This window comes from Balaenoptera borealis (assembly GCF_965194805.1).
Source record: "Balaenoptera borealis genome assembly, chromosome: 2".
NCBI lineage: Eukaryota > Metazoa > Chordata > Mammalia > Artiodactyla > Balaenopteridae > Balaenoptera > Balaenoptera borealis.
Window position 1 is genome coordinate 54,994,297 of NC_138867.1, and position 22,811 is coordinate 55,017,107.

A 22,811-nucleotide genomic window follows, 5' to 3' on the forward strand; every position below is an offset into this window, starting at 1 on the left:
CCTTTGGATACACTGCTCCAAAGCTGACTTTGGAGCTTGCAAAGTTCACTACTATTTTTGGAGAGTATCAGGAAGGTATTTAGCTGCAAATAAGTGCAAACACAACTAACAGCAGCTTAAATAAATAAGGACTTATTATTTGTCACATAAAAATGTTTTTTGGTTGAGTGTAAAGGGCTGGTGCAGTATGGGAAAGGGTCATCAAGGCTACTTTGTCTTTGCTATACTATCCTTAACGTGAGACCACTGACCTTGGGCAAATCACAATGTAATTTTTACAAGGTTCAATTTCCCCATCAGAAAAAAATGGCGGTCACCCTTCCTATAATTGCAGGGTAGGGGTAAGGCTTAAATGAAACTCTGTAGGAGAAAATGAGTAGCACAGGGCCTGGCACCCACTAGATTTCTTGCATCACAGGAGCAGCCCAGCAGCACCAGTTTTCATGGGGGATGGGAGGAAGGTGTGAAGCAAGAAATAGGGGATCCTACCTTACTCTGCGTTCTTCAATCTCAGGGTTCCCAATTCCAGTGTACTTTCAGCTGATGCTATTTGAAATAGCACATTGTAGAAAATAACTTCCAAAAAAGTCCAATATCGTACCCTTTAACAAATAGGACCTATTACTTACTAAGTAAAATATATCCTTTGTAAGGCAATTGTTTATTTTATTCTGTGACCTCTTTACAATAAATTTCAGTACCATTAAAGGCTTAAGACACATTATTGATTATTTGAATATGTGTGTCATTAATCTTCCATCACCCTCATACATTTTATATGCACATTTTAAACATCGTCTTTTGCATTTAGATGGAGAAGAGTGGTTTCAGAAGAAAGCAGACTTGTGGGTATCAGCTTCATATAGCACTTCAAGAGCTCCCTTGAGCTGATTTGCCTGTAAATTTCTACACTAAAATGGGCTTTCAGAATGGTGACTGCTAGATAAACTATAGAGTGTCTTTAGTAAATAAAAATGATTAATCAGCTGAATGAATTCACTATCACTGGTCAAATAGTCTCATCCAATTCTGTTTCCTGGTTCTATAAAAAGCCTTTTTCTTTTTGTATTAAGGTTGTCTGTAATTTTAATAGAACCTTTGAATTATTATCTGATTTTTAAAAATTGGTTCATATAAGGATATTGATTCTTTAAATTAGGGGTGGTTGAAATATTGTTTATGGGCCAGCAGTCTCCTTTGATGGACCCTGGAAACCTCGGTCAAGAAAACTCATCTTAAATCTGTGCTACGACACTCTTAAAAAAAAACAAACAATCACAACTCTTAATGACTGACTCTGGATTGGACAGTAACGTTGGTGTGGAAATGCAGGGGAACCAACAGGTAAAACAGAAAATCTGTTAAGCAGGGTCTTTTCTAGTTTTGCCAGTCATTGATACTCATTTCTTTCCCAGGGCATTTTCCTGGGTAATGAGAAGATTCTAAAATCAAATAAGGCTTTTGAACAGTGAAGATGTTTGCCACTGTTCTGTTGAAGAATCCTACAGATTTATAGTGATCCTAAGAGGTGTCTCATATCCACTATATTAACTATCCTTTTAGAAGCTTATGAACATTGTAGCTTCTATTGATTCCAGGGAATTGTACCCAACAATAAGCAATAAAAGTCCATAGTAACTTTCTTCCCATATAGGAGTGTGCAGATCAATATTTTGAATTTACTGTAATTTGCTGGTAATGGATGGAAGACCTGAAAAAATTGTGAAGCCTTGCAGGGCACAGCTGTGCGGTGTTGCCTTTTTAATCTAAGCTCACCGTAGGTCACAGGCTTTCCCAAGTAACAAGAAACATAGTTAAGTGGCAGGGCTGATACGCGTATTTATCAAGAGCCTTCGTAAGTCTCTTCTAAGGGAAAAAGGAGAATCACAAAACTTGTCCATGGTGGCCTTAATTTTATAGTCCTGAAGGACCTCTAAATGTGCAGTCTTAAGGGCAATTAAAATTTTAAATATCCAGCATTTGTGTTTGATCTCCTTCTGCTAAAGGAATTTTTTCTGCTGATTAGTAACAGGGTGTGTGATTTCACCGAAGCCTGATTTGCTTGGAATCTTCCAATTGTTTGACAGAACTGTGCCCAGGTTCTGCATTCAGAGAGGACAAGGTAGGCGTCCTGAGCACTTGCTCTTTGATTTTACCCATTTCTCTCTTGATTAGAGCGCTTCACTTGTGCCCCAGGTGGCACATCTGATGCGAGTATCACACTTCAATAGTAATGGCTGACATCTAGGGTGCTGGTGTGTTCAGGAGCTGTGCTACGTGCAGGACGTGTGTTCTCAGTAGTCTTCTCAACACCTTATAGCATCAACTGTAATATCCTCATTTTATAACTTAGAAGACTAAGTCTTAGAGAAGTTAAAGAGATTTTTCAAGGACATTTTCCAGCGTTGACTTACATTAGAATATAGGTATATCTGACTCTAGATCCTATTCATTTCATCACTATGAAGTATACAATGGGCTTAAATAAGTATTTTTGTTTAGCATAAAGTTTGGCTGATCTAATATACATTTTCTTGTTTTGCTTCCTTTGTTGCAAAGGACTGTGGCTCATTTGATCAAAAGTGACACACTTTTGCTTGAAAGAGACAGTATTTTGTTCTTTAAGAAGAAAATGAAGACATAAAATACCGTATGACTGTGGGCTGGAAGCTCCTAATCTTGAGGAAATAAATGCACCTCACTTAGTATAGAGTAAGCACTCAATAAACTGGAGATGTTATTAACATTAAATACTAGTTACTACTCAGCAAACCCTGCAGAAAACGTGGAGACTTAGGAGGCAGATTTCCCTTATATAATACTGAATTGGAAGGCAGTATATATGTGTGTATGTATATATATATATACATATAAATGTGAGATTCCCAAGCTTGATTTTTTGATGTCAAGGGTGTAGGAAGCATCAAAACCCCTAGTAATTGGCTGGAAAGGAAGCTTGTTTCATTTGCTCATTGACTTGGGATTAACTGATGATTTGACTTGTTATGCTTTTTCTACTTAAAAAGGTCTGTGTTAAAAGTAATGTTTGTAAGGCTTTGCTTCAAATAAAACCAGAGTCTATAAAAATAATTTAAGCATGAAATTTGCTTAGAAAGAGCTGCAAAGCTGTGTTGTAACATTCCTTTCTAAGAGTAATTGCTGGTGTGTTATCAGCTGTGAATGCAACCTGATAGCCTACATGAGGGGAGTCTGTGGTACAGATACACCAGATCTTACTTGGTGATGAAAAATAATTGAACTGCTCTGGACTCAGACTGCTGCAGATTCAAAGCAAGCTAAGCCATTTACCAGTTCTGTGACCTTGTGTTGCTACTTAACTGGTCTGTGCCTCAGTTCTGTCAAACGGAAATAATAGTGAAAATTAAGATAATGTACATCACCATGCAGTAAACATTAGGGGCTGTTACTAGATGGATGAATGCAGATGGGCTTAGTAAAGAAAAACAATTCCCATCGATTGTGTAAAAATTTTAAAGTGGAGGAGGGGTTTGTGATGAATGATATTTAACTTTCATGCAAGAAAGACCTGCGATGCCCACCTTTGCTCTTATCTTACTTTGCAAATCTATCCCACATTCCCTCCCGTCTGGGACTCCCTGGTCTAAATTAAATGGTTTTGCCATCCCCTTACCCACATTCAGATTTCCATTATTTAACTTTTGGATGGCCCTCTTCCCTAATCTCTGGATGGAGTCCTGCCCTTAGCTCCCAATGTTCTAAACCTTCCCAGGAGTTAAGCCTTTCTTTTCCAACTCCCGTAGATCCTATACACACACTTCTCTCTTGAATTTGCCCCTCCTCTCTTTCCCCGCTTCCTCTTTCTTAGTCCTGGCACTGGGCTATGCTTCCTGGACAATTGAATAAGCCTCTGAGTTAATTTCCCGTGTGTCTTCCATAAGCCATTTGACACCCTGATACCAGAGTGATCCTTTTTGACGTGTAAGTTTGACCATCTTATTCTCCTACTTAAAATGTTCCATGAGCTCCCCATTGCCTATAGGATAAAGACAGACTCTTCCAAACCCTTCTATGATTTGCCTTGTCCCTGCCTCTGTTCTCATGTCCTGTTGGTTTTTTCTTTCTACCCTCAGTTCCGGCCATTCCAAGTTTACTAAGAGCTGTGTACTGTTTCACTCCGCTGTACTTTGCAGCATCCGTTCCCTCTTCTGGAATGCCCCTTTCCTCACCCACTCCTGAGGCTGCCTAGCCAACTCCCAGAGGCCGTGGAAGAAAGACCAGGCTTGAGTATTGCATCACTTGGGAATATTTGAATCGTAAGGAACAGAAACCACAGGTTAAACTGGTTTAAACAATAAAGGGACTGGATTGACTCACGTAACTGAGAAATCCAGGTATAAGCAAGACTAGATCCATTGTTTCAAAGACATCACCCAAGACCCAGTTTCTACCTGTCTTTCTTTTCTGTCACCTTCTACTCTGTGGCTGTCATTAGCTTCTTGGGGTTAATGATCCTCCTTTCCTGTTAACTCTCTTGGAAAAAGGAAGGCATTCTTTCCCAGGAGGCTGGAGCAAACACTGTTTTGCATCTTGTTTTCCCAGATTGAATCAGATGCCATCTTTGAACCAATTACTTTGGCTCAGACAATGAACTTTGTCATTAGCTTAACTTAACCTGAGCTAAGCCTGGAGGTTGAGAATAGCGTCAGTTCCACCAGATTTTGTTGTCATGAATAATGGGGAATATCACTGGGCGAGAAACAATCCTGACTCTCCTTAAAGAAAATTGATCACCCCCTCCCTTGGTACTATTGAAAAAACCCCTATTCCAGGCCTTTCCACACTATATTCTAAAGCAAGCCAAGTCCTTTATCCCCAGTGCCTGGCATAGCACTTGCCTCAGCAGCCTTTACTAAAAAGTGTGCAATTGGATAAAAGAACCCCATTTTTCTTGCTTTAATCCCCATGTGTGCCCCTTGTTTTCACCTTTGGCAGAAGATTTTGTCTTCTCTGTTTCTGAAATTACAGAACTCCAAGTAAATTGCTTCAGTTTTCCTTTGTTCTTCTTTAAAAGGTACCTGTTTTTACTTATACTTTTCTCCCTCTTTAGAGGGAAAGCTGCCCTCTTTTTTTTTTTTTCTAAATTAAAGCCAACCCTCTGTGCTCATGTCCTCATTCAGACTCCCCTCCCTGTCGTTCATACCACCCCTCTGGCCTGCTCTCCAGCACTTTCGCACTGGAGTGTAGGGGGAAAGTTGGGGCCGGGTGTCATAGGTTCACATTTTGCTTCCACCGTCTCCTGGCTTTGCGATCCTGGGCAATTGCTCATCTCTGGGCTTTCCGTGGGAAGGCTGGCGTGTCCTGCCAAACAGCCAGGTGAGTTTGTTAAGAAATTCATAGACTCCGTTTAGGATAGGATTTTATAAAACTCAAAGAGCCAGACATCCATATTGTGACTGAGAAACTCTGTGTATGGAAAGGGCCTGTGAGGCGAATGCCTAGTCTTGGGGACGATGGCCGTTGATTTGAATTCACGGCAGAAAAAGCCAACCCAGAAAGAAAGGAAGGCAGTAACTACTTCTGTTTTTTCGGAGAAAATGAGTATGCGGTTGTGATGGAGTAAAATTTACATGAAAACGCAGCAAGGATTTTGTGTGTGCACCTTTCACAGTTTATTTTGTCGAACTTTACTACCACAGGTAAATATGTTAAAGTGCACTGTGGTTATAGACACAGAAACAGAATGAAATAAAACCTGCAAGAAAGGAGAGGTTCTTTAAGATTCTCCACCCATCTCACATTCCCACTGAGTGGTGTTTTACAGGATGAACAGTTTGAATGTCCAAGCATCTCTCTAGAGGTCTACCTACTGCTTCTCCAGCTTTATTCTACAGATTTTTATGCAGAGAGCTATGTACTTTATGGGTAATTCACTGGATTTTTCAAGAGGTTTGAACAAGCCTGGTTCTGTAAGATCTGGTTCTGTGGTGTGAACTTTTCTGTCCTCTGCTTCTACCTTCACAAGTAACTCAGAAATGGAGGCCAGAAAAATGGGGCCCAAACCATCCCTTTAAAAGAGCCAATCCTTTGCTGAGCCTATACCCCCAGCTATATTTACACCCCCTCAGGTAGGGAGAGTTCCACTTGGGGTACCCTTCCTTGCTCTACAGTGCTTCCCACTTGGAAAGGAAATAACAGAAAACCCTAAAACTTCACTACACTGATGACAGCTAGAAAAGTAGTATTACATAAAGAAAAAAATCCAAAGGCAAACTAATAGGCCTTAAGGGTACTTAAAAGTACCAGCCTCCATGAAACAACGTATACACACAACTCTCTCTCCATCTCCAAGGTGGTGTTCAGACATCGGTATTTGTAAAAGCTCCCTGGGTGACACTGATGTGTAGCCGGACTGCATTCAGAACCACTGCTTGAGCTGAATTATCTCATCCCCTTTTATTTTCTCTCCCCTGTTAACATTTATTCATTCAAATTAGAAACTTTATTTATTTATTTATTTATTTATTTATTTATGGCTGTGTTGGGTCTCCGTTTCTGTGCGAGGGCTTTCTCTAGTTGCAGCAAGCGGGGGCCACTCTTCATCGCGGTGTGCGGGCCTCTCTCTATCGCGGCCTCTCTTGTTGCGGAGCACAGGCTTCAGACGCGCAGGCTCAGTAATTGTGGCTCACGGGCCCAGTTGCTCCGCGGCATGTGGGGTCTTCCCAGACCAGGGCTCGAACCCGTGTCCCCTGCATTGGCAGGCGGATTCTCAACCACTGCGCCACCAGGGAAGCCCTATTCATTCAAATGATACTGCATAATCCTGCACCTGGTGATATCTCTTTTGCTGTGTGTGTTTCCCCAAGTAGCTTTTAAATCTGTCTTCTTTTATTTCCTCCTTACGTGTCCCTAACAGTGCCTGATACACTGCTTCCCGCATCTCGGCTCTTTGAACTCTCTCCCTAAATGAATGGTTGGTCCGTCAGTGCAGAGTAGTTGTGGTCACCCTTGATGGTAGGGTGAGGACACCAAGGACTTATTAAGGGACAGTGATCACGGGGAAATACAGGAATGTTAAATCAAATCGTTTTCTGGAAAATAGTGAGGGGATGGTACGTGCTGGCCATCACTGTTCTATTTGTTTGCAGGATGTTGTTTTCATTTTGTTTTTTGGAGGTGGGGGAGGAAGGGCTAGTTACTGAATTCCAAATCCTCTCCCCTTTCTTTGGAGGACCTCCCAGAGTATGGGAGGCATGGTGGCCTGGCCCCATCTCCCACTGTGCTCACGAAGGGAGCCAGCGCTCCTTGTTCCTGCTCCCTGGGCAGCTAGGGCAGAAACTCAGGCGTGATCACACTGGCTGACACCCAGCAGTAATGGGACACTCATGGGGAGTGGGGACCTGCCAGAGTGCTGAGGGGAAGGTGCTGGGACAGTGGAGAGGTCCTTCCTGGAGGCTGAGCTCCAGTTGAGCCTTGAGCAGCAGAGGTGTCCTAACGGGCTGTTCCCCAGATGTGGTCATGTTCTCTGGGGATTAATTTCCTAGTTGCCGCCCATTTTCTGACATTGTCTGTGCAACAATCCCGTCACCTGTGTGAGAGCTGGTGTGTACCCAGTAGTATTTTTACTTGCTAGCCTCATTCAGTTTGTGTTGTTTGAAGAACCCAGGGTCTGCATAGTTCAGCACATCATTTAACAGGGTGTAGTGTGTAGCAGGATTCTCCCCACTTGTAGATTTTAAGTGGTCCTGTATATATACATATAGGTATATGGGCCACTTCTTTTTCTGTCTGTTCTCTCTTCTCCTGTCGCTTCCAGCACACGGTTTTACATACCATCTTATACGATAATGACTTCAAAGTCTATTTTCAGCCCCGACCTCTCTCCTGAACCCAGGTTCGTGTGTCCAACCACCTGTTTGGAAATTTTTCTTTGGATTTCTTACAGACATCTTGGATGTGATGTATCCAGATAGAACCGTTCTTCCCTCAAACTCCCCTTGCACAGGCCAAGAACGTTTACTCTTTCTGGCTTTCTCTTCCATCTTCCACATCCAGTTCTTTTGTATATTCTGTAAAAACATATCTCAAACCTGACTGCTTCTCACCATCTTCACTGGTGGTCCTAGTCACAAGCTTCTCTCACTTAGATTATTTCTATAAACTTTGAAAATACTGGGTTAAATATGGCCTTAAAATAAGCTTAGAATATTTCGATATTTATTCATACATTCCATGCCCTAGCCTACACACACACACACACACGTGCGTCTTTCTTTCTCCTTAGCTCTCTCTTTCTTTTTAGAGGACTTTAAAAAAAAAATTGAAATCATTTTAGATTTATAGAAAAGTTGAAGACAGTTGAATCTCTGCATACCCTTCCACCAGTTTCCCCTAATGTTAACATCTTATGTAACCTTAATACATTTGTCAAAATTATGAAATTGACATTAGTACATTACTATTAACTAAACGCTTTATTTGGATATCACCAGGTTTTCCACTACTGTCCTTTTTATGGTTCAGAATCCAGTCTAGGATCCTACACTGCATTTCGTCATCGTTCTCCTGAGTCTTCTCTGACCTGTGACAGTTTCTCAGTTGTTCCTTGTTTTTCACAACCTGACAGTTTTAAAGATGCTCTGTAGGATGATCCTCAGTTTGGTTTTCCCCGGTACTTCTTCCAGGGTGAGACTGGAGTTAAGGATTTTTAGGGAGAATGCCACAGAGGTGAAGTCTCTTCTCGTGACATCATATCAGGGGCACGTGGTATCTATGATTATTGTTGGTATCATTAATGTTGGTTGGTTCAGATGGTGTCTGTCAGGTTTCTCCACTGAAAAGTTGCTACTTTTCCTTTTCCCTCCTCTGTCTTTGGAAGGGAGTCGCTAAGTCCAGCCCACTCTCCAGAGGAAGAGAATTAAGCCCCACCTCTTGAAGGAGGGGATATTTTATTTGTAATATAATATTTGTAATATGATATAAAATCTCCTTTCTCTTTTAAATCATAAAGTGGCCCATCAGTTAAAAAGAATAGTTCAAAGATTTCTTAAATACATGTGGCATGTGTTGCCATGTTGTTTTATTTGTGTATGTATAACTATTAAATACTTATTAAATAGTATATATTTTTTAAATTGCCATTGTGGAAATTGCTTATACATATTAAACATTGCAGCTATTTCTCAATTGCCTTTATGAACGAGACAAGTTATCTTCTCCTTTTGAGGCCAAGGCTGGCCGAGGAAAGGGGCAGGATCATTTGGTATGCTTTCTTTTCTTCCCAGACTCACGGAAATTCTCTTTCAGTATTTGAGGAATCTGTGTGTTCTCAGTCTTATCAAGAGATTGCAAGGAGGTAAACAGCGTTCTTAGATTAACTTTGTCTTTATTTTCAAATGTACATATTTGCTAGTCAACATTTTTAGAAAGGGGGGCAAAGGACATCATATTATCAAGCAAGTAATGATACACAGCAATTCTAAAAAATATTAGATGTCACTGAAAAATCAATATCAATGAAAATAATTTAAAAAATTTAATATTCTTAAATACACTCATGCATTTCTTTAACCTGTGATGATTAATAATCACATATTTTTTAGTTCAGATGGACGCTTCTTGCCCTTTTTTCTCTCTCTGCCCCCTTCCCGTCTCTATTCTTAATCTGATGCTAATTTTTTACACATGTTCCAAATACACTAAGCACAAGCTTTGGTTTATGACCGGAACCAATACCACATGTCTTATCTAATTATGTAAGCATAGTTTAGTGACCTTATCCTGACATTAAGAGAATAAGGACACACACGCACAGTACCACTAGGATTGGGGCAGTAAGTGCCTTGATATTGCTCATTTGCGTCCAGCCGCGCAGTTTGATCAGTGGGTGGTCCCCACGCAGCAGGACGGCAGCCCCTCCTGGCTCTGTCTGCAATCGCTTTGCCCTCTTGGTATTTGCAGGCTTTTGCAGCCACTGTTCACAAGGTCTTGGCAGCAGCACATTCATTTCTCTCACTTTATTACCATCGCATCTGATTCCAATTTGCTAGCAAATTGAGTTTCCAGTTCCAAGCCTGACATTCAAGCCGTCAGGTGGATTAGCTCCTCAGCCTGGTTAGCACAGACCCTGCAGGTCAGTTGACAGTGGCCTATTAAATGTCCCCTGCTCCTCATCCTGGAACCTCGGCTGCCGTCCCGGGGAGCAGCAGTGCGGGGTTACCCACTGTGACCTTTCTTCTTGTTTAGAACCCATAATTCTAGACCTGTTGGAAAGGCTTTCTGATTAAAAACAGAGTCGGTTTTCATCCCTTATCTTGCCGTTTCAGCAGTTTTTTTCTCATAGCAAAGCAGCCAGCTTACAGTCGGGTCATTTGGTGGAATATGATTGATTGAACTATTTGGGGACCATTTATTTGGCCCTTCTCCTCTTATATCTTCTGAGTGATCTGTTTGCGTACAGAACTGAAACAACATCTGACATTTTTTTCTGTTTTTAATGATAGCACCTCAGGTGCGCCTCCTTTTCTTTTTAACGCTGCTGTCAGATGAACTTACTAAACAGCAGTATTTACTTATTTAATTAAGCTCTAGGCCTTTTGCTATGCAGTGGGTCTCAGTAATTTCTTTTTTTTATTGAAGTTTATTTGATTTATAATGGTGTGTTAGTTTTAGGTGTACAGCACAGTGATTCAGTTATATATATGTATTCCTTTTCAGATCAGTAATTTCTTTTTAAAAGAAACCCTCTGGTGAATGATTACTTCTAGACAGTTCTCCTTTTTTTTTTTTTTTTTTTTTTTTTAACCTGAATACAAACAGATTTCTCAGTGCTTGTCATAACCCAAGACACACGTAGAGACAATTACTCATTGGTGTTCTATTTACATTTCAGTTCCCAAGGAAAACTGTCTTGGTCGGAGACTTTACTCTTCTCATTAGAGGCTTTAGTAAATAAAGGTATATTTATGTTTCAGAATCAGGGAGCCAACTTCGGCAAACGCTATAATTTCTTGGGGCTAATGAAGGATTAAAGAAAAACTTGAAACAAAACAAAACAAAAGCATTTCACCACTGAACCCTGCAGTCTGTGAAAAGAAAATGGTTAGCTATTGGGAGAAGGAAGAAAATACTCTGTCCCTAAAATTGTTTTTTTTCTTGCAATTAAACAGTGATCTGATTATTATAACTCTGTATCAAAATATATTTTCCAGTTAATAAGTGAGTAAAGTAATAACTTTGAATAAGTTCTATTTAAGGCAGGATCCTCCTCTGGGCTGCTGCTCTTAAGTCCATTTTTTGTAAGCTGTGATGGAGTAAATTGCATGGTTTAGAAGTAAGATGTGAGGCCACAGGCCATGACAAACATTTAAGGATCCAATAAAAATAGGGAGCAGGAAAGGTGAGTTTGAAGCTGAAGGGGAAGCACCTTTCCAAAAATGATGCTTGAGCTCCTGGCAGGCAAAACAATAAATGGTAATTATGGGAAGGAAAGCCCAAATTTAGTCAAGCCTTTCAAATTTTGAGTTAAAATAGCCAGGTGACTCATTACTTCCTGTTCTTTAATTATTGTCATCAAGTAATCATTCTGGAGTGCCCAGGCTTCTGAAAGCTCCATTAGTGGGTGGAGGTATTTCTGTATCCCTTTTTGTTTGTTTGTTTGCTGGGTTATTTTGTTTTATTTTCCCATAGACTATCTCTAGAAAGGTAGATAATGATCTTAATTTGAGATAAGTGTGAGAGCATCCTTTGAAACTATAAAGCACTATATTAATTGTTGTTGCTGTCTGGTTACCTTTTTAGAAGTTCGTTAACCTACTTTTAAATATCCTAAATCATAAGTCACATTTGTTTTAAGAAATAATACAAGAAGGAAAACTTTTGCTATATTTCTTTTTTAAATTATAATCTTTGGTAGACATAATGTTTTGCATGAGTTTATTTCTGTTGGAGGCAAATAGTCTGATTTCACTACCCTTTTCATTTCACCTTTCACTTAATTATAATTCTGCAAAATTTCTCCTCCTTCTGTTTCCTTTTTGGGTAAGTTCTTTGGTTGCTCAGATTTCCCTTACCCTCAATTATAGGGTCACGTAGCTCAACTGAGTATTTGACTGTCATTGCTTTGGGAGGATTGATGTCTTTTCTGCTGTGGAATTTAGGTAAACAGGGTTTGTACGTTAAATACAGTGTATAAATGGAACAATGTAAGAAGGGATCCAGCATAAAATAATTACACTAAAATCTTTTCAGCATAGAAAATGCCAAATCAAGCGTAATAAGGGTGATACATTTTATGTTACCTGTTTGGTGTCCTATAGTAGTCTAAGGTTAATGTAGCATCTCATATACATGTTTCGTTTTTTCTTTTGCAGAAGGAGCTGAGTCTCCCCAGAAGAGGAAGTCTGTAAGTAGAATAATTTCTTTATTGATTCATTTGTATTCTGGGATACAGTTTGTAATGTCATTATTTTATGACTTGTTAGATTTTCAATGGCAATCAGAAGATTAATGATAATCAACTGAATTAAGAAAACACAAAGCTTTGCATTTATTTATAAATGTCAAATATTAATGATTTCAAGGTAAGTTGAAGAAAGTTTCCAGGGTTCCTTATGGGCATTGTAAGCCAAAATGCATATTTATTTGTGGGAGAATCTTTTTTTTTTTTTAATTTTACTTTATTTATTTATTTATTTACTTATTTATTTTTATCCAGCAGGTTATTCCTGGGAGAATCTTAAATTTAAAAATTCTATTATGTAATCAAGCAAAAACATTATTTGGTCTGCAGATAGTTTAAAATGATCTGACTAAAGAATTAGTGCTTATCTACATGATCTGGAATTCTATGATCTTTATACTATGAATTTTACGCAGAGTAAATGGTACACTTTTGCCTTTGAATTGATGAAGACTTTGCATCAGCTAAACTTTCTATTAGATCTAGACCTTACTGAACTGATTCATGTAATGCTCTTATATTAAAATAGCAAATTTGTGAACATTGACTTGATTTCTTTATAGTATGTTTCCACCTTTTATTTTTAAGGCTAATAATATATTTGCATAAATCATAGTTTTCTGCATCAGCAAGTTGCAGAATGAAGTTAATTGCCTTTAATATTCTACTAAGGTAGATTTACTATCAACTAGTACTGTGTAAGGGCTGGTCTAGAAATATTTGGATTTGGTATCTGATTTGTGCTGAATTTAGTGGATGCGGCAATGTCCTTTTAAAAAAAATAAGTATAATATTTAAGATAAGTTCATGCAAATCTCAACTTGGAGGATTAGAAACATATGTGGTGACTGTTGTAAGAATTCATTCTTTTGACTCAATTTTGGGAAATTTCAGTCTTTGCGTCTAGGAACCAAAACTTCGTGAACCATGAACATTTTATTACTCTCCATTTTGGTCTGTACTTTTTTAGTTGCCAGGAGAACACTGGATCATTATTCTTGGAGAATGTGCCTAAATAAATTTTCACTAGCTCCCAGCTTACATCTCTGGACACTACGGGTTAACGGCCTAATAGTTTAGCATAGGAAATGTCCTTAGAATCAAAAACTTCCATTCTTCTGCATTATGATTAGGACTCTTTTGCCTAGACTTGTAAAAGTTTGAACTTTTTGATATTTCCCAACATGATGAGAAATCAGAAACAAGAAAAACAGAAATATCTACATAAAATATCTTTGTAGACAAAAATCTCTCTTCCTTCATAACTTTGTTTAATGCTTAAAGCATCTTAGGCTTATCTTGTATACTTTATTTAAAAACTTTAGAAGTTTAGTCAGAGCTTCCTTTTAGCCTTTATAATAAATGGTGCTTTTTTTTTTTTCCTGTTTAAGTTAGTATGTTTCCTATAAATTATTATTACAATAATGTTAGTTAGCAAAGTAGATTCCTTATACCTACTGAAGGGCTATATCTCCTTTTGCACTTGTGTAAGTCTCAATTCTGTTCATGTTAGCTGATAGCCGTGAGTTGATGGGGGAAATACATGATAAGGAAAATATTTAAATTTCTCTGTTTGAGAGCATGGACTCTTTAATAAAATAAAAAAAAGTGATGATGGCATCAGTTTGTTTGGAGTACATGCTTTGAATACTTAGTAAGATAGAATTACATTTAAGCCAATTAAAATCCCCTCCTAATAAAAATCAGTTGATCTATCAATCAGATGATGGGAATAAAACATCATATATATATGTCAACATAAATCTACCTTTTTAAGTGAATTTTGGAAAAATTAATAATTGCAAATAAAGCAAACAAGAAATAAACATGCTATTTTAAAATTTTCTATTAAATACAAGTATTCCCAAAAGAATTAATGACTTATGACATAGATGTTCTGGGATGTAATGCCACTCTGAGTTTTCAGTGACCACCACACAGAATGCCAGTCATTACTCTCCTCATGCAAGGTTCTTTTATGACTTTGAGAAAAAGAAAATGCTTATAAAATAAATGCTCAAGTGATTTTAATACAAATCTAATGAAGAAGAGCACATGTGTGTTTTTTTTTTAATTAATTAATAAATTTATTTTTTATTTATGGCTGTGTTGGGTCTTCGTTTCTGTGCGAGGGCTTTCTCTAGTTGCGGCGAGCGGGGGTCCACTCTTCATCGCGGTGCGCGGGCCTCTCACTATCGCAGCCTCTCTTGTTACGGAGCACAGGCTCCAGATGCGCAGGCTCAGTAATTGTGGCTCACGGGCCTAGTTGCTCCGCGGCATGTGGGATCTTCCCAGACCAGGGCTCGAACCCGTGTCCCCTGCATTGGCAGGCAGGCTCTCAACCACTGCGCCACCAGGAAAGCCCCACACGTGTGGTTGTATTAGGTATTGGTGCTAGCCAGCATCATGGTACCTGATCATTAAACCTGTTAACACTTCCTCCGTTTATTTACCGCATAAATGCTTTCAAGTCTTTTACTACCTTCTCCCAGAAAGATTGAGGATTTGATCCTGCTCTTCTGCTGAGTTGTCTTTCCATGTCAACAACAAGCAACTGTGCAATGTGATGTATTCCTCATTGTCTATGGTACCCGGCAATGCGACTGAACTTGTCAGAGGGGGTGTACCTTCAGAAAAGCTGTGCTCTTGGAAGAAGGCGCCTGATTTTGTTATATCTGCCACTTTTAATGTATACGCCTTGAAGGATAATATTTTAAAAATGCATTTTCATCATTCAGACACATAGATTTATCAGATTTTTAAAAAAATTTTAGTATTGTTTTAAGTAAGCTTATAGACAATGTCTGGAATCACGTGATAAAAACATATGTGTTATATAAAGCATGTATATATTATATAAAAGTTAAAGCTTTTACAAATAAAAGAACACAGAAAATAGACTTTTCTTTTTATTACTAATTGAAAAGCATAAAAAAGCAACCTATATTCTTTCTAGAAAAAAAGTAATCCAGATCCCCACTAATTTGTAATTTACGATCATTTTCTCAAGGACTAACTTGAAGTCTGTGTTTCACATGTGTTTTAAAATGTTGCGAAGACAGTGATATGACTTTTCTTTTTTTAATGGTGCAAAGGTCAGCAGACAAGAGAGGTCAAGGGAACTTCTTTCTAGACCTGATGTTACTAAAAAACCAAGTGACCCCCGATCAGTTTTCCAGAGGCTCTTCCAGCCCTTTACCAACTTCAAGGTCCCAAATCCCATTTCTACTCTAGCTCCCTGTATGGGTGGATTTTAGCTAGCTGTCTTCTCCTTACAAAGAGTAGCCATTTTCCCAGATTCTTCTAGCATGTTCTTGTCTTTCTCCTTGGAACAAAAGTTGCCATACTCTCTGCTCGCTTTCCTCACAGCTGCCTGTCAAAATCTGTATATCCTTTGAATAAATCATGATATAGTCATACAATGAAATACTGTACGGTGGGTAGGATGATTGAACTCAAGAAGATGCATCAACAAGTATAATTATAAAAAACAAACAATGCTGAGCAAAAACTAAAAGCAAATTCCAGATATAAGACATTTATGTTGTAAAATTTCTACTAACAGCGAATCTAAACTGTCCATATTTATTAAAAAGTTCCTAGTGTTGTGGGTCCCTTAACTAGTCTTTTGAACTTGGGTCCTAAAATGACGTTTCTAAGTGGCAAAGCCCTCTGGGTGGTGTTTGTTTTCAGACAGGGAAAGTGGAAAAAGGGCAAAAGCCCAAGGTGTGAGCTGATGGATGGTTCGGAGCAAAACCAAGGTCCCCTTTAATTTTAAAGGACCCCCTCATGTTTTGTTAATTGCTCAAATAAGCAGCTCTCTAGGACAGAGGGAGCTTCTTTCCTTCTCAGAATTCCCTGGAGAGAGGGGCAGGAAATTGGCTGGGGCCAGCTCCCTTGCCTCCTCCAATGTTGATTTTTAATGATCTTTAAGCCCCCCACCACCACCGTCCCCGCACAGAGAAAGAAACTGCAGTATCTCTTCTTAGCAAGTAAATTCTCCTTGCTACCCAAAATTAAAATAGCCTTTCTTCTACGTCTTTTAATTGTGAGCATGAGTGCATTGTTTCTTGGAGCCCTGTAGTTCAGGGATCCTAGGACTATCTGCAGTTACCTATTTTAGTAGAACAGGGACTGGCACTTGGTCAGTTAGTTTCTTGGCTTTACGTTGTTTGGCCACACACATCTAGCAGCAGAAACCCAAAGCAGAAGGCAGCTCCTCCTGTGCACAGAAGGCCTGGAGAAGTATGTTTCTGCATGCGGAGGAATTTCTGGGAGTATTGAAAGTATTAAAAGTAATTTAGGAGTCTTCTCGGCTTAATTTCAATTTCTCAACCTAGCAACAATACTAGTGTTTAGCAACTATTTCTCTCCATAGAGTTTTGTCCCTTCTCCATTCCCCTTTTCCTTTTATTATTATTCTGAAATGGTTGGGGTCTAGTAGGGCTGGCCACGGACTAAGTAGGGTGAGGTGCTGCTGGCATACAATGGTTTCAGGTCTGCTAGGAGGTCCATCTTCCTCTCCACAAAGAAAACAGGCATCTTAAACACACTTTTAACCACAGTGCCAGACATCCATTCAGTTGGATCTGAAAGAACTGAAATTCATTCAGTTGGATCTTAAAGGTATTTTCTTCTCGGGGTCTCATTGAAATGTACACACCTTTGGGCACGGTGTCCCTGAGCTGCGTTTAGCACAGCAGAACACGAGTCATTAATGGGATGCTTCTGGTGGTCTGGCGACAGACAAGGAGAGCTGCTGTCAAGAACCATTTTGCCACATGGATAAGTTAACAAGTATATGAAAAAGGTGATAAACTTGTCTCACGTCTTTCCCATTTTGTCTCTCTTGGGCAGGAGCAGGAAAGCGTGTTTGGGTGGGATGGAAGACTGGAGTGAGCCACAGAGGGAGAGAGTGTTGTCACAGTGCTTAGAATGACAGAGGCAGAGGACCCTGAGGGTTACTGGAAGCTTCTGGGTGGAGCGGGGCCTGCTGGACTCAGAAGACAGTTTGTCTCACTGTAATTAGATTCAACTGGGTGCACTGGATTAGGATATTTCTTAGGTTGAAATTCCTCATTTTGAGACAAGATAGGAAGTGACCTTCTATGTAATTGGAGAGGCTCAGGTGGATGTCATTGGCATCTGTAGGTGTGTGTATTTTTCAAAAAGAAGACGTATGTTCAGGCCAGTTGTATTTCAGCCAGAACATGCTGCCTTGATGGGCTGTTTAGAAAAGCAGTTTGAGTAAAATGAGGTTATTTCTAGAATGCAAGGAGAGGGAATCACCTTGGTTTTACAACGGAGTCAAATTAGATTTACGAGATTTTCAGTAAGATGAAGGTAACATTTTCTGAAAGAGAGAGAAAGGGCTTAATTCAAGCAAAATAAAGGGCATGTAAACCGTATTTGGATAAGTTTTAAAATAAATTTAGTTTTCTTCTTAGTACTTCCTTCCCTCCTACCCCCACAAATATTGAAACAACAAGAATTCAAAATGCCTATGGTCGAAGCCAAATGGAAGTCCAGTGTCATTTTGAATGCTAGAAACCCAGAAACAAAATGAAGAAAAAATTGTGTTGCATCTGAATTAGCATTTAAAGTGGCATGTTTATATAAAAACAGAATGGTGTAATATATCCTGAGAGTAAAGAGAGGATTTCAGACTGTGAAAGAATGTCAGTTGCATTTATATATTCATCGAATAGCCAGTTTGGTATTTGGTACGAATTTGCAGCATCCTGTATCACGCCTGCATTCATCTTCTGTGAGGGAGCTGGGGGAGGAGACCTGGGAGATAGAAACAATGTAGGATTGATCTTCTCACCTTTGAAAATTATTAGGAAGACCTTAGTTTTGCCCCGTGGGAGGGAGAGTTGGGTCACCTAGGGAGGTTTATCAAAATACGTGTGTGTGTGCATTTCCAAACACACTTGGGAGTGCAAATCAGAATCTGCGCATATGTGCATTGGGGGCAGAGGCAGGGGGAGCACGGAGGCTTGTGGACTTTCAGCCCATTATCAGGGTGAATCTCAAATGCCACCCCTAGATGAGAACTGCTGTTCTTAGGAGAGCTTCAGGGTGTGTGTAATGGCAAAGTGGGTTTCTGGATGTCCAAAGGCATGAGGGTAAATTCTCTATTTCGTATTTCTTAGAATGACTTTTTAGCAAGCTTGAGTCAGACAGGAATTTGGAGACTTTTTCAGTGAGCATCTTTTCAGCAAGCCTTGTGGAGGGTGGCCCACTGCAGCAGGTGGGTGCCTGCGCTTTCTCACTAAAAGCCACCTTCTCAGGTCTGTTATTCAGTGGGCATTTCACAGCCACACTGCCTGGGTTCAATCCTACCTCTGCTGTTTAAGCGGCCTGTGACCTTCAGAAGGTTACTTAACCTCTATGTGTCTTTGTTTCCTCATCCATAAAAGTATGTATGCTATTCTATCCTGGAATGTTTTGAGGATTAAATTAGTTAATATCTGTAAAATGTTTATAACAGTGCCTGGCATGCAGTAAGCTCTATGTAAGTGTTTTATTAAATAAAACACAATGGGAATTAAGGCCCCCCTCCGACTTATTTTTGTCCGGTAGGCAAAAGACTGCCAGTAGGCTGAGGAAGTTCCCTTAAAGCCAGATTATTTGAGTAGCATTTTCTGGGGTGGGGGGACAACTTTGTTTACCAGCCCTTCCATCAGGGGAGAGGTGTTACATAGGGCGGCTGACCCCGTATCCTTGGGTAGATCTTTCCTGTGTCCCTCCACAGTCAACACTGGTATCAGGAGGTTTCTAGGTGTGTGAGGGAGACAGACCCAACACATATTCTGTATCATGAAGCTGAGAGGGAACTCCCTGTGCTCAGTGGCCCCTCTTCTAGAACAATCCATCACTAGAAACCTGCCCATCCTTCTCAGCATAGTATATAGGTTACTTCTCGAAACTGTGTTTTGAGACAGACAGGTGTTGAGGAAAATGAAGTGGGATATTATAGATGTCCACTTAGAAAAGTTTAATCATGGGATTTCAGAGCTGGGAGAAACCTTAACAGAAAACTGATTTTAAATACCTTTGTTTGGTAAGTGAAGAACCAGCAACTCGGAGGACTTGAGATTTGCTTGTGCTCAGACTGTTTCTTCACCATGAACCATGGCCACAATTTAGGGTTCCCACCCACCAGGGACTGGAAAGCAAACTTTCCTTCTTCAGGGCAATACATTTGAGTGAGAAAGAGATAATGAGCAAGGGTGTGGGAGCGTTTTGTTCTATAAAGACATGAATTACAGCATCGACATCCACAGTATGGGTCATGTAAAGGGTGGACCTCACAGAGTACACTTGACTTCACCCTGCTCATCATGGTTTCTTTGAACATTTTGGGAAGCATGGCCTCAAACTCTTCTTAAGAGTTTACACTTAAAACTGCAACCAGAGGGAAAACCTTGTCACATACCAGCACTACCAGGTTACTGAGTTTACTCAGATGAGTAATGAGACTAGTGATGGCTTCACTGGTGGGTATGGCAGTCCCCACTGTGGTAACTGGCAGTCCCCAAATGTGTCCATCGTCCAGTGAGACATGTGAGCAGGGCAGCTGAATTCTGTATTGTTCTCCTGACCCCGTTGTGTAGTAAGTCGGGCTCTCTGAGGGGAATCGTCGAGAGGTGGGTGGTGGCTAGCAGATTTGCTTATGTCTTGGTGTTCCTCCTTAGAATCTCTACCGTTTCCTCTGCCATTCTGACTCCTGAGAATTAGAATCCCTGCTCTTTGACTCTTTGTGGCAGCTGACTGTCAAACGTAAGTGACTGGGGGAAAAATATCCTAGGGTTTCCTTCTCTGTTTTTCTGCTGTAGAGGCCTCAACTTCTAAGAATTCTGGCAGGTCATTTCTTTCATCTGAAAACACATGCCTTGTCTTTGAACATGTTGTTGTATAAAGTCACCTCTTCTGGGGTGAGGATGAGGATTAGGACTTTTCCATGCTTCTGTGTTGGAACATAAGACGTGCCCATAGAACATGCCAGCACCCGTACACCTCTCTTCCCAGTGGCCTTCTGGGCTCTGCTTCACCTCAGACATCACCCGGATATCTTTTGACTCATAGCATAAGGAAATTGTATGCAGATAGTTCCGTAAATACAATTGCATGAGAGGAAAAAGTTTTATTGAGTATATTCTATGAATTTTATTGGCATGTGGAAATGGGTGCTTAGCATGGAAGAGTAAATTTAAATGTTTTTTTAAAGAATGAAAATTCTAATGATAATAAATTTAAATAGGCATAATATATTGAGGGAAAGGATTTTTAAATGCCTCTTTTCTAGAACTATAAAGTAATCTTTCAAGAAATATTTGCCTATTTTGTAGATGCTTAAGTGAAATTGTTCTTCCCTATTAGAAAATACTGGTTTCGCCTAGGCGTTGTGCTTTTCATTGTGCAGGAAAAATGATTTCTAACTTTTTTCGTGTCCTAGAGATCAGTGAGATTAACCTCGTGGTGACATTAGCCCTGGTTGCTGAGCTCTTACTAAACCCCGATTTTCCAATGCTGATTCTACTGTTATTTGTGGTGGAGGTATGTGCTTTTACTTAGGAAGGTCGGCTTTGAGGCAGAGGTTGTCTTTCAGATTTATTTGTATTTTTCGAAAACTGAGGAGGGCATTTTCTTGGAGAAGTTGGCACCCTCTGACCTCCCCGTGTCACTGCTGTGGAACAAATGATGTTTACTGCAGGGGCAATGGGGGACGTCCCCCTGGGCTGGCAGTGGGTCCAAGGGAGGGAGTGGTCTGCTTTCCCGGGCTTCCCTTGGCCTCTCGGCTGAGAGGATTTGCTCTGCATGGGGCGTATGAGTGAGTTCACCAGGGGGTTGGTATTTCAGGATGTCAAGCATAGTGTTTAGTATCTTAACAAATCAAGAATCAATTATCTGGGAGAATAAGCAGAAGGTTTTTTATGTCTATGATAAATTAAACTCTAAAACCAGTCCTTGTGGATTAAGGAAGCCCTTGGAAGCCGTGGAATATATTTTTTAAATGCACTTGGCATCATACACTGAAATGAAATTAATAGATCAGTACATGGTTTCATGTCTTAGGGGAACAACGGTGGCTTTTTTTAGCTGGGATTCTAAGGTATTACCAATTTGTATGTAAATGCAGTTGATTCTGGTAGAATCATGGGGAAAAATAGTGTCATCAAACATCTGTTAAAAAGCATGTTACTTAATTATTATCTTTGAGAATTCAGGCCACTTGGCTCTATTCTAATTTTCTTTTTTGCTGGAAGATGTTGGTTGGACACATCCTTAAGACCACAGCTGGGGGTGGTGATGGTGGTGGTTATATGGGGAGATACTTAAAAGGAGAATTAAAGCAAACATAGTTCAGATTGGTACTTCTCAAGGCTCTGTGTAATCTCTTCCCACCCATGGACCTTTTATCTACTGTTTAACGTCACCTAGGCTGTGTTATGTTAAGTACCCAGGAATTGTGAATTCTATTTGTATTAAACCACAAAAGAAATTAAAACAACAAAACCACTTCCTCTCATGAAATCCCATGTAGCATGAACCAATTTAGGGTGTCCCAACAGCAGCAAAACCCTACATGGTCTAACAGTTAATGTTTTCCCCAACATCTAACAGTGCTCCCCTCTCCCCTTTAAAAAAAAAAAAAAAAAAAGCTTGATTGACCTATAACTGGCATACCATAAATTGCACTTAAAATACACAATTTCATAAATTGACATATATATATATTCACACCTGTGAAACAGACTCCATAGTCAAGGTATTGAAATATCCATCTCCTCCAGAAGTTTCCTCTTACCGATTTGTAATTGCTACCTCCTCCCAGCCCTCACATGCCCAATCAGACAGTTACTAATATTTTTCCATCCCTAGAGTTTAGTTTGCATTTCCTAAAATTTTAAATAAATGGAACAATACCGTTCGTACCCTTTTTTGTCTGGTTTATTTCACTTGACATAATTATTTTGAGATTCAGCTCTATTGTAGTGTATGTTAATAGTTCCTTACTTTTATTTCTAAGTAATATCCTATTGATGGATACACCATAATTTGATTATCCATCCACTTAGTGATGAACATTTTGGTTGCTTATAGTTTGGGGCCATTATAAATAAAGCTGTTATACATGACTGGTAAGTTTTCTCCCAGCTTGTGGCTTGTGTTTTCAATCTCTTTACAGCATCTATTAAAGAGCAAAAGTTTTTAGTTTTGATGAAGTAGAAATAATCAGTTTGTTCTGTGAGTGCTCATGGTTTTGGTGTTGCATCTAAGCCATCTTTGCCTGACTCAGGGTCACAAAAGTTTTCTCCTTTTTCTTTCCATAAGATTTATAATTTTAGATTTAAAATTTTTGATT

At 39.6% G+C, this 22,811-nt stretch overlaps 1 protein-coding gene and 1 long non-coding RNA gene across 15 annotated transcripts in view; one reads left to right on the forward strand and one right to left on the reverse strand.

Moving 5' to 3' along the window:
• Window positions 1–22,811, reverse strand: part of LOC309619442 — a 670,492-nt gene that overhangs the window by 494,310 nt on the left and 153,371 nt on the right. The window lies entirely within an intron of this gene.
• Window positions 1–22,811, forward strand: part of MAST4 (microtubule associated serine/threonine kinase family member 4) — a 569,187-nt gene that overhangs the window by 293,320 nt on the left and 253,056 nt on the right. For 12 of the 14 annotated variants that reach the window (XR_014238618.1, XM_082372998.1, XM_082373008.1 and 9 more), the window contains one exon: window positions 12,351–12,382. Coding sequence is in view for 13 of the 14 variants with exons in the window: in XM_082372998.1 (XP_082229124.1) it covers window positions 12,351–12,382 (32 nt within the window). In the remaining variant the exon portion in view is untranslated. The other 2 variants (XM_082373007.1, XM_082373009.1) reach the window with 2 other exon arrangements.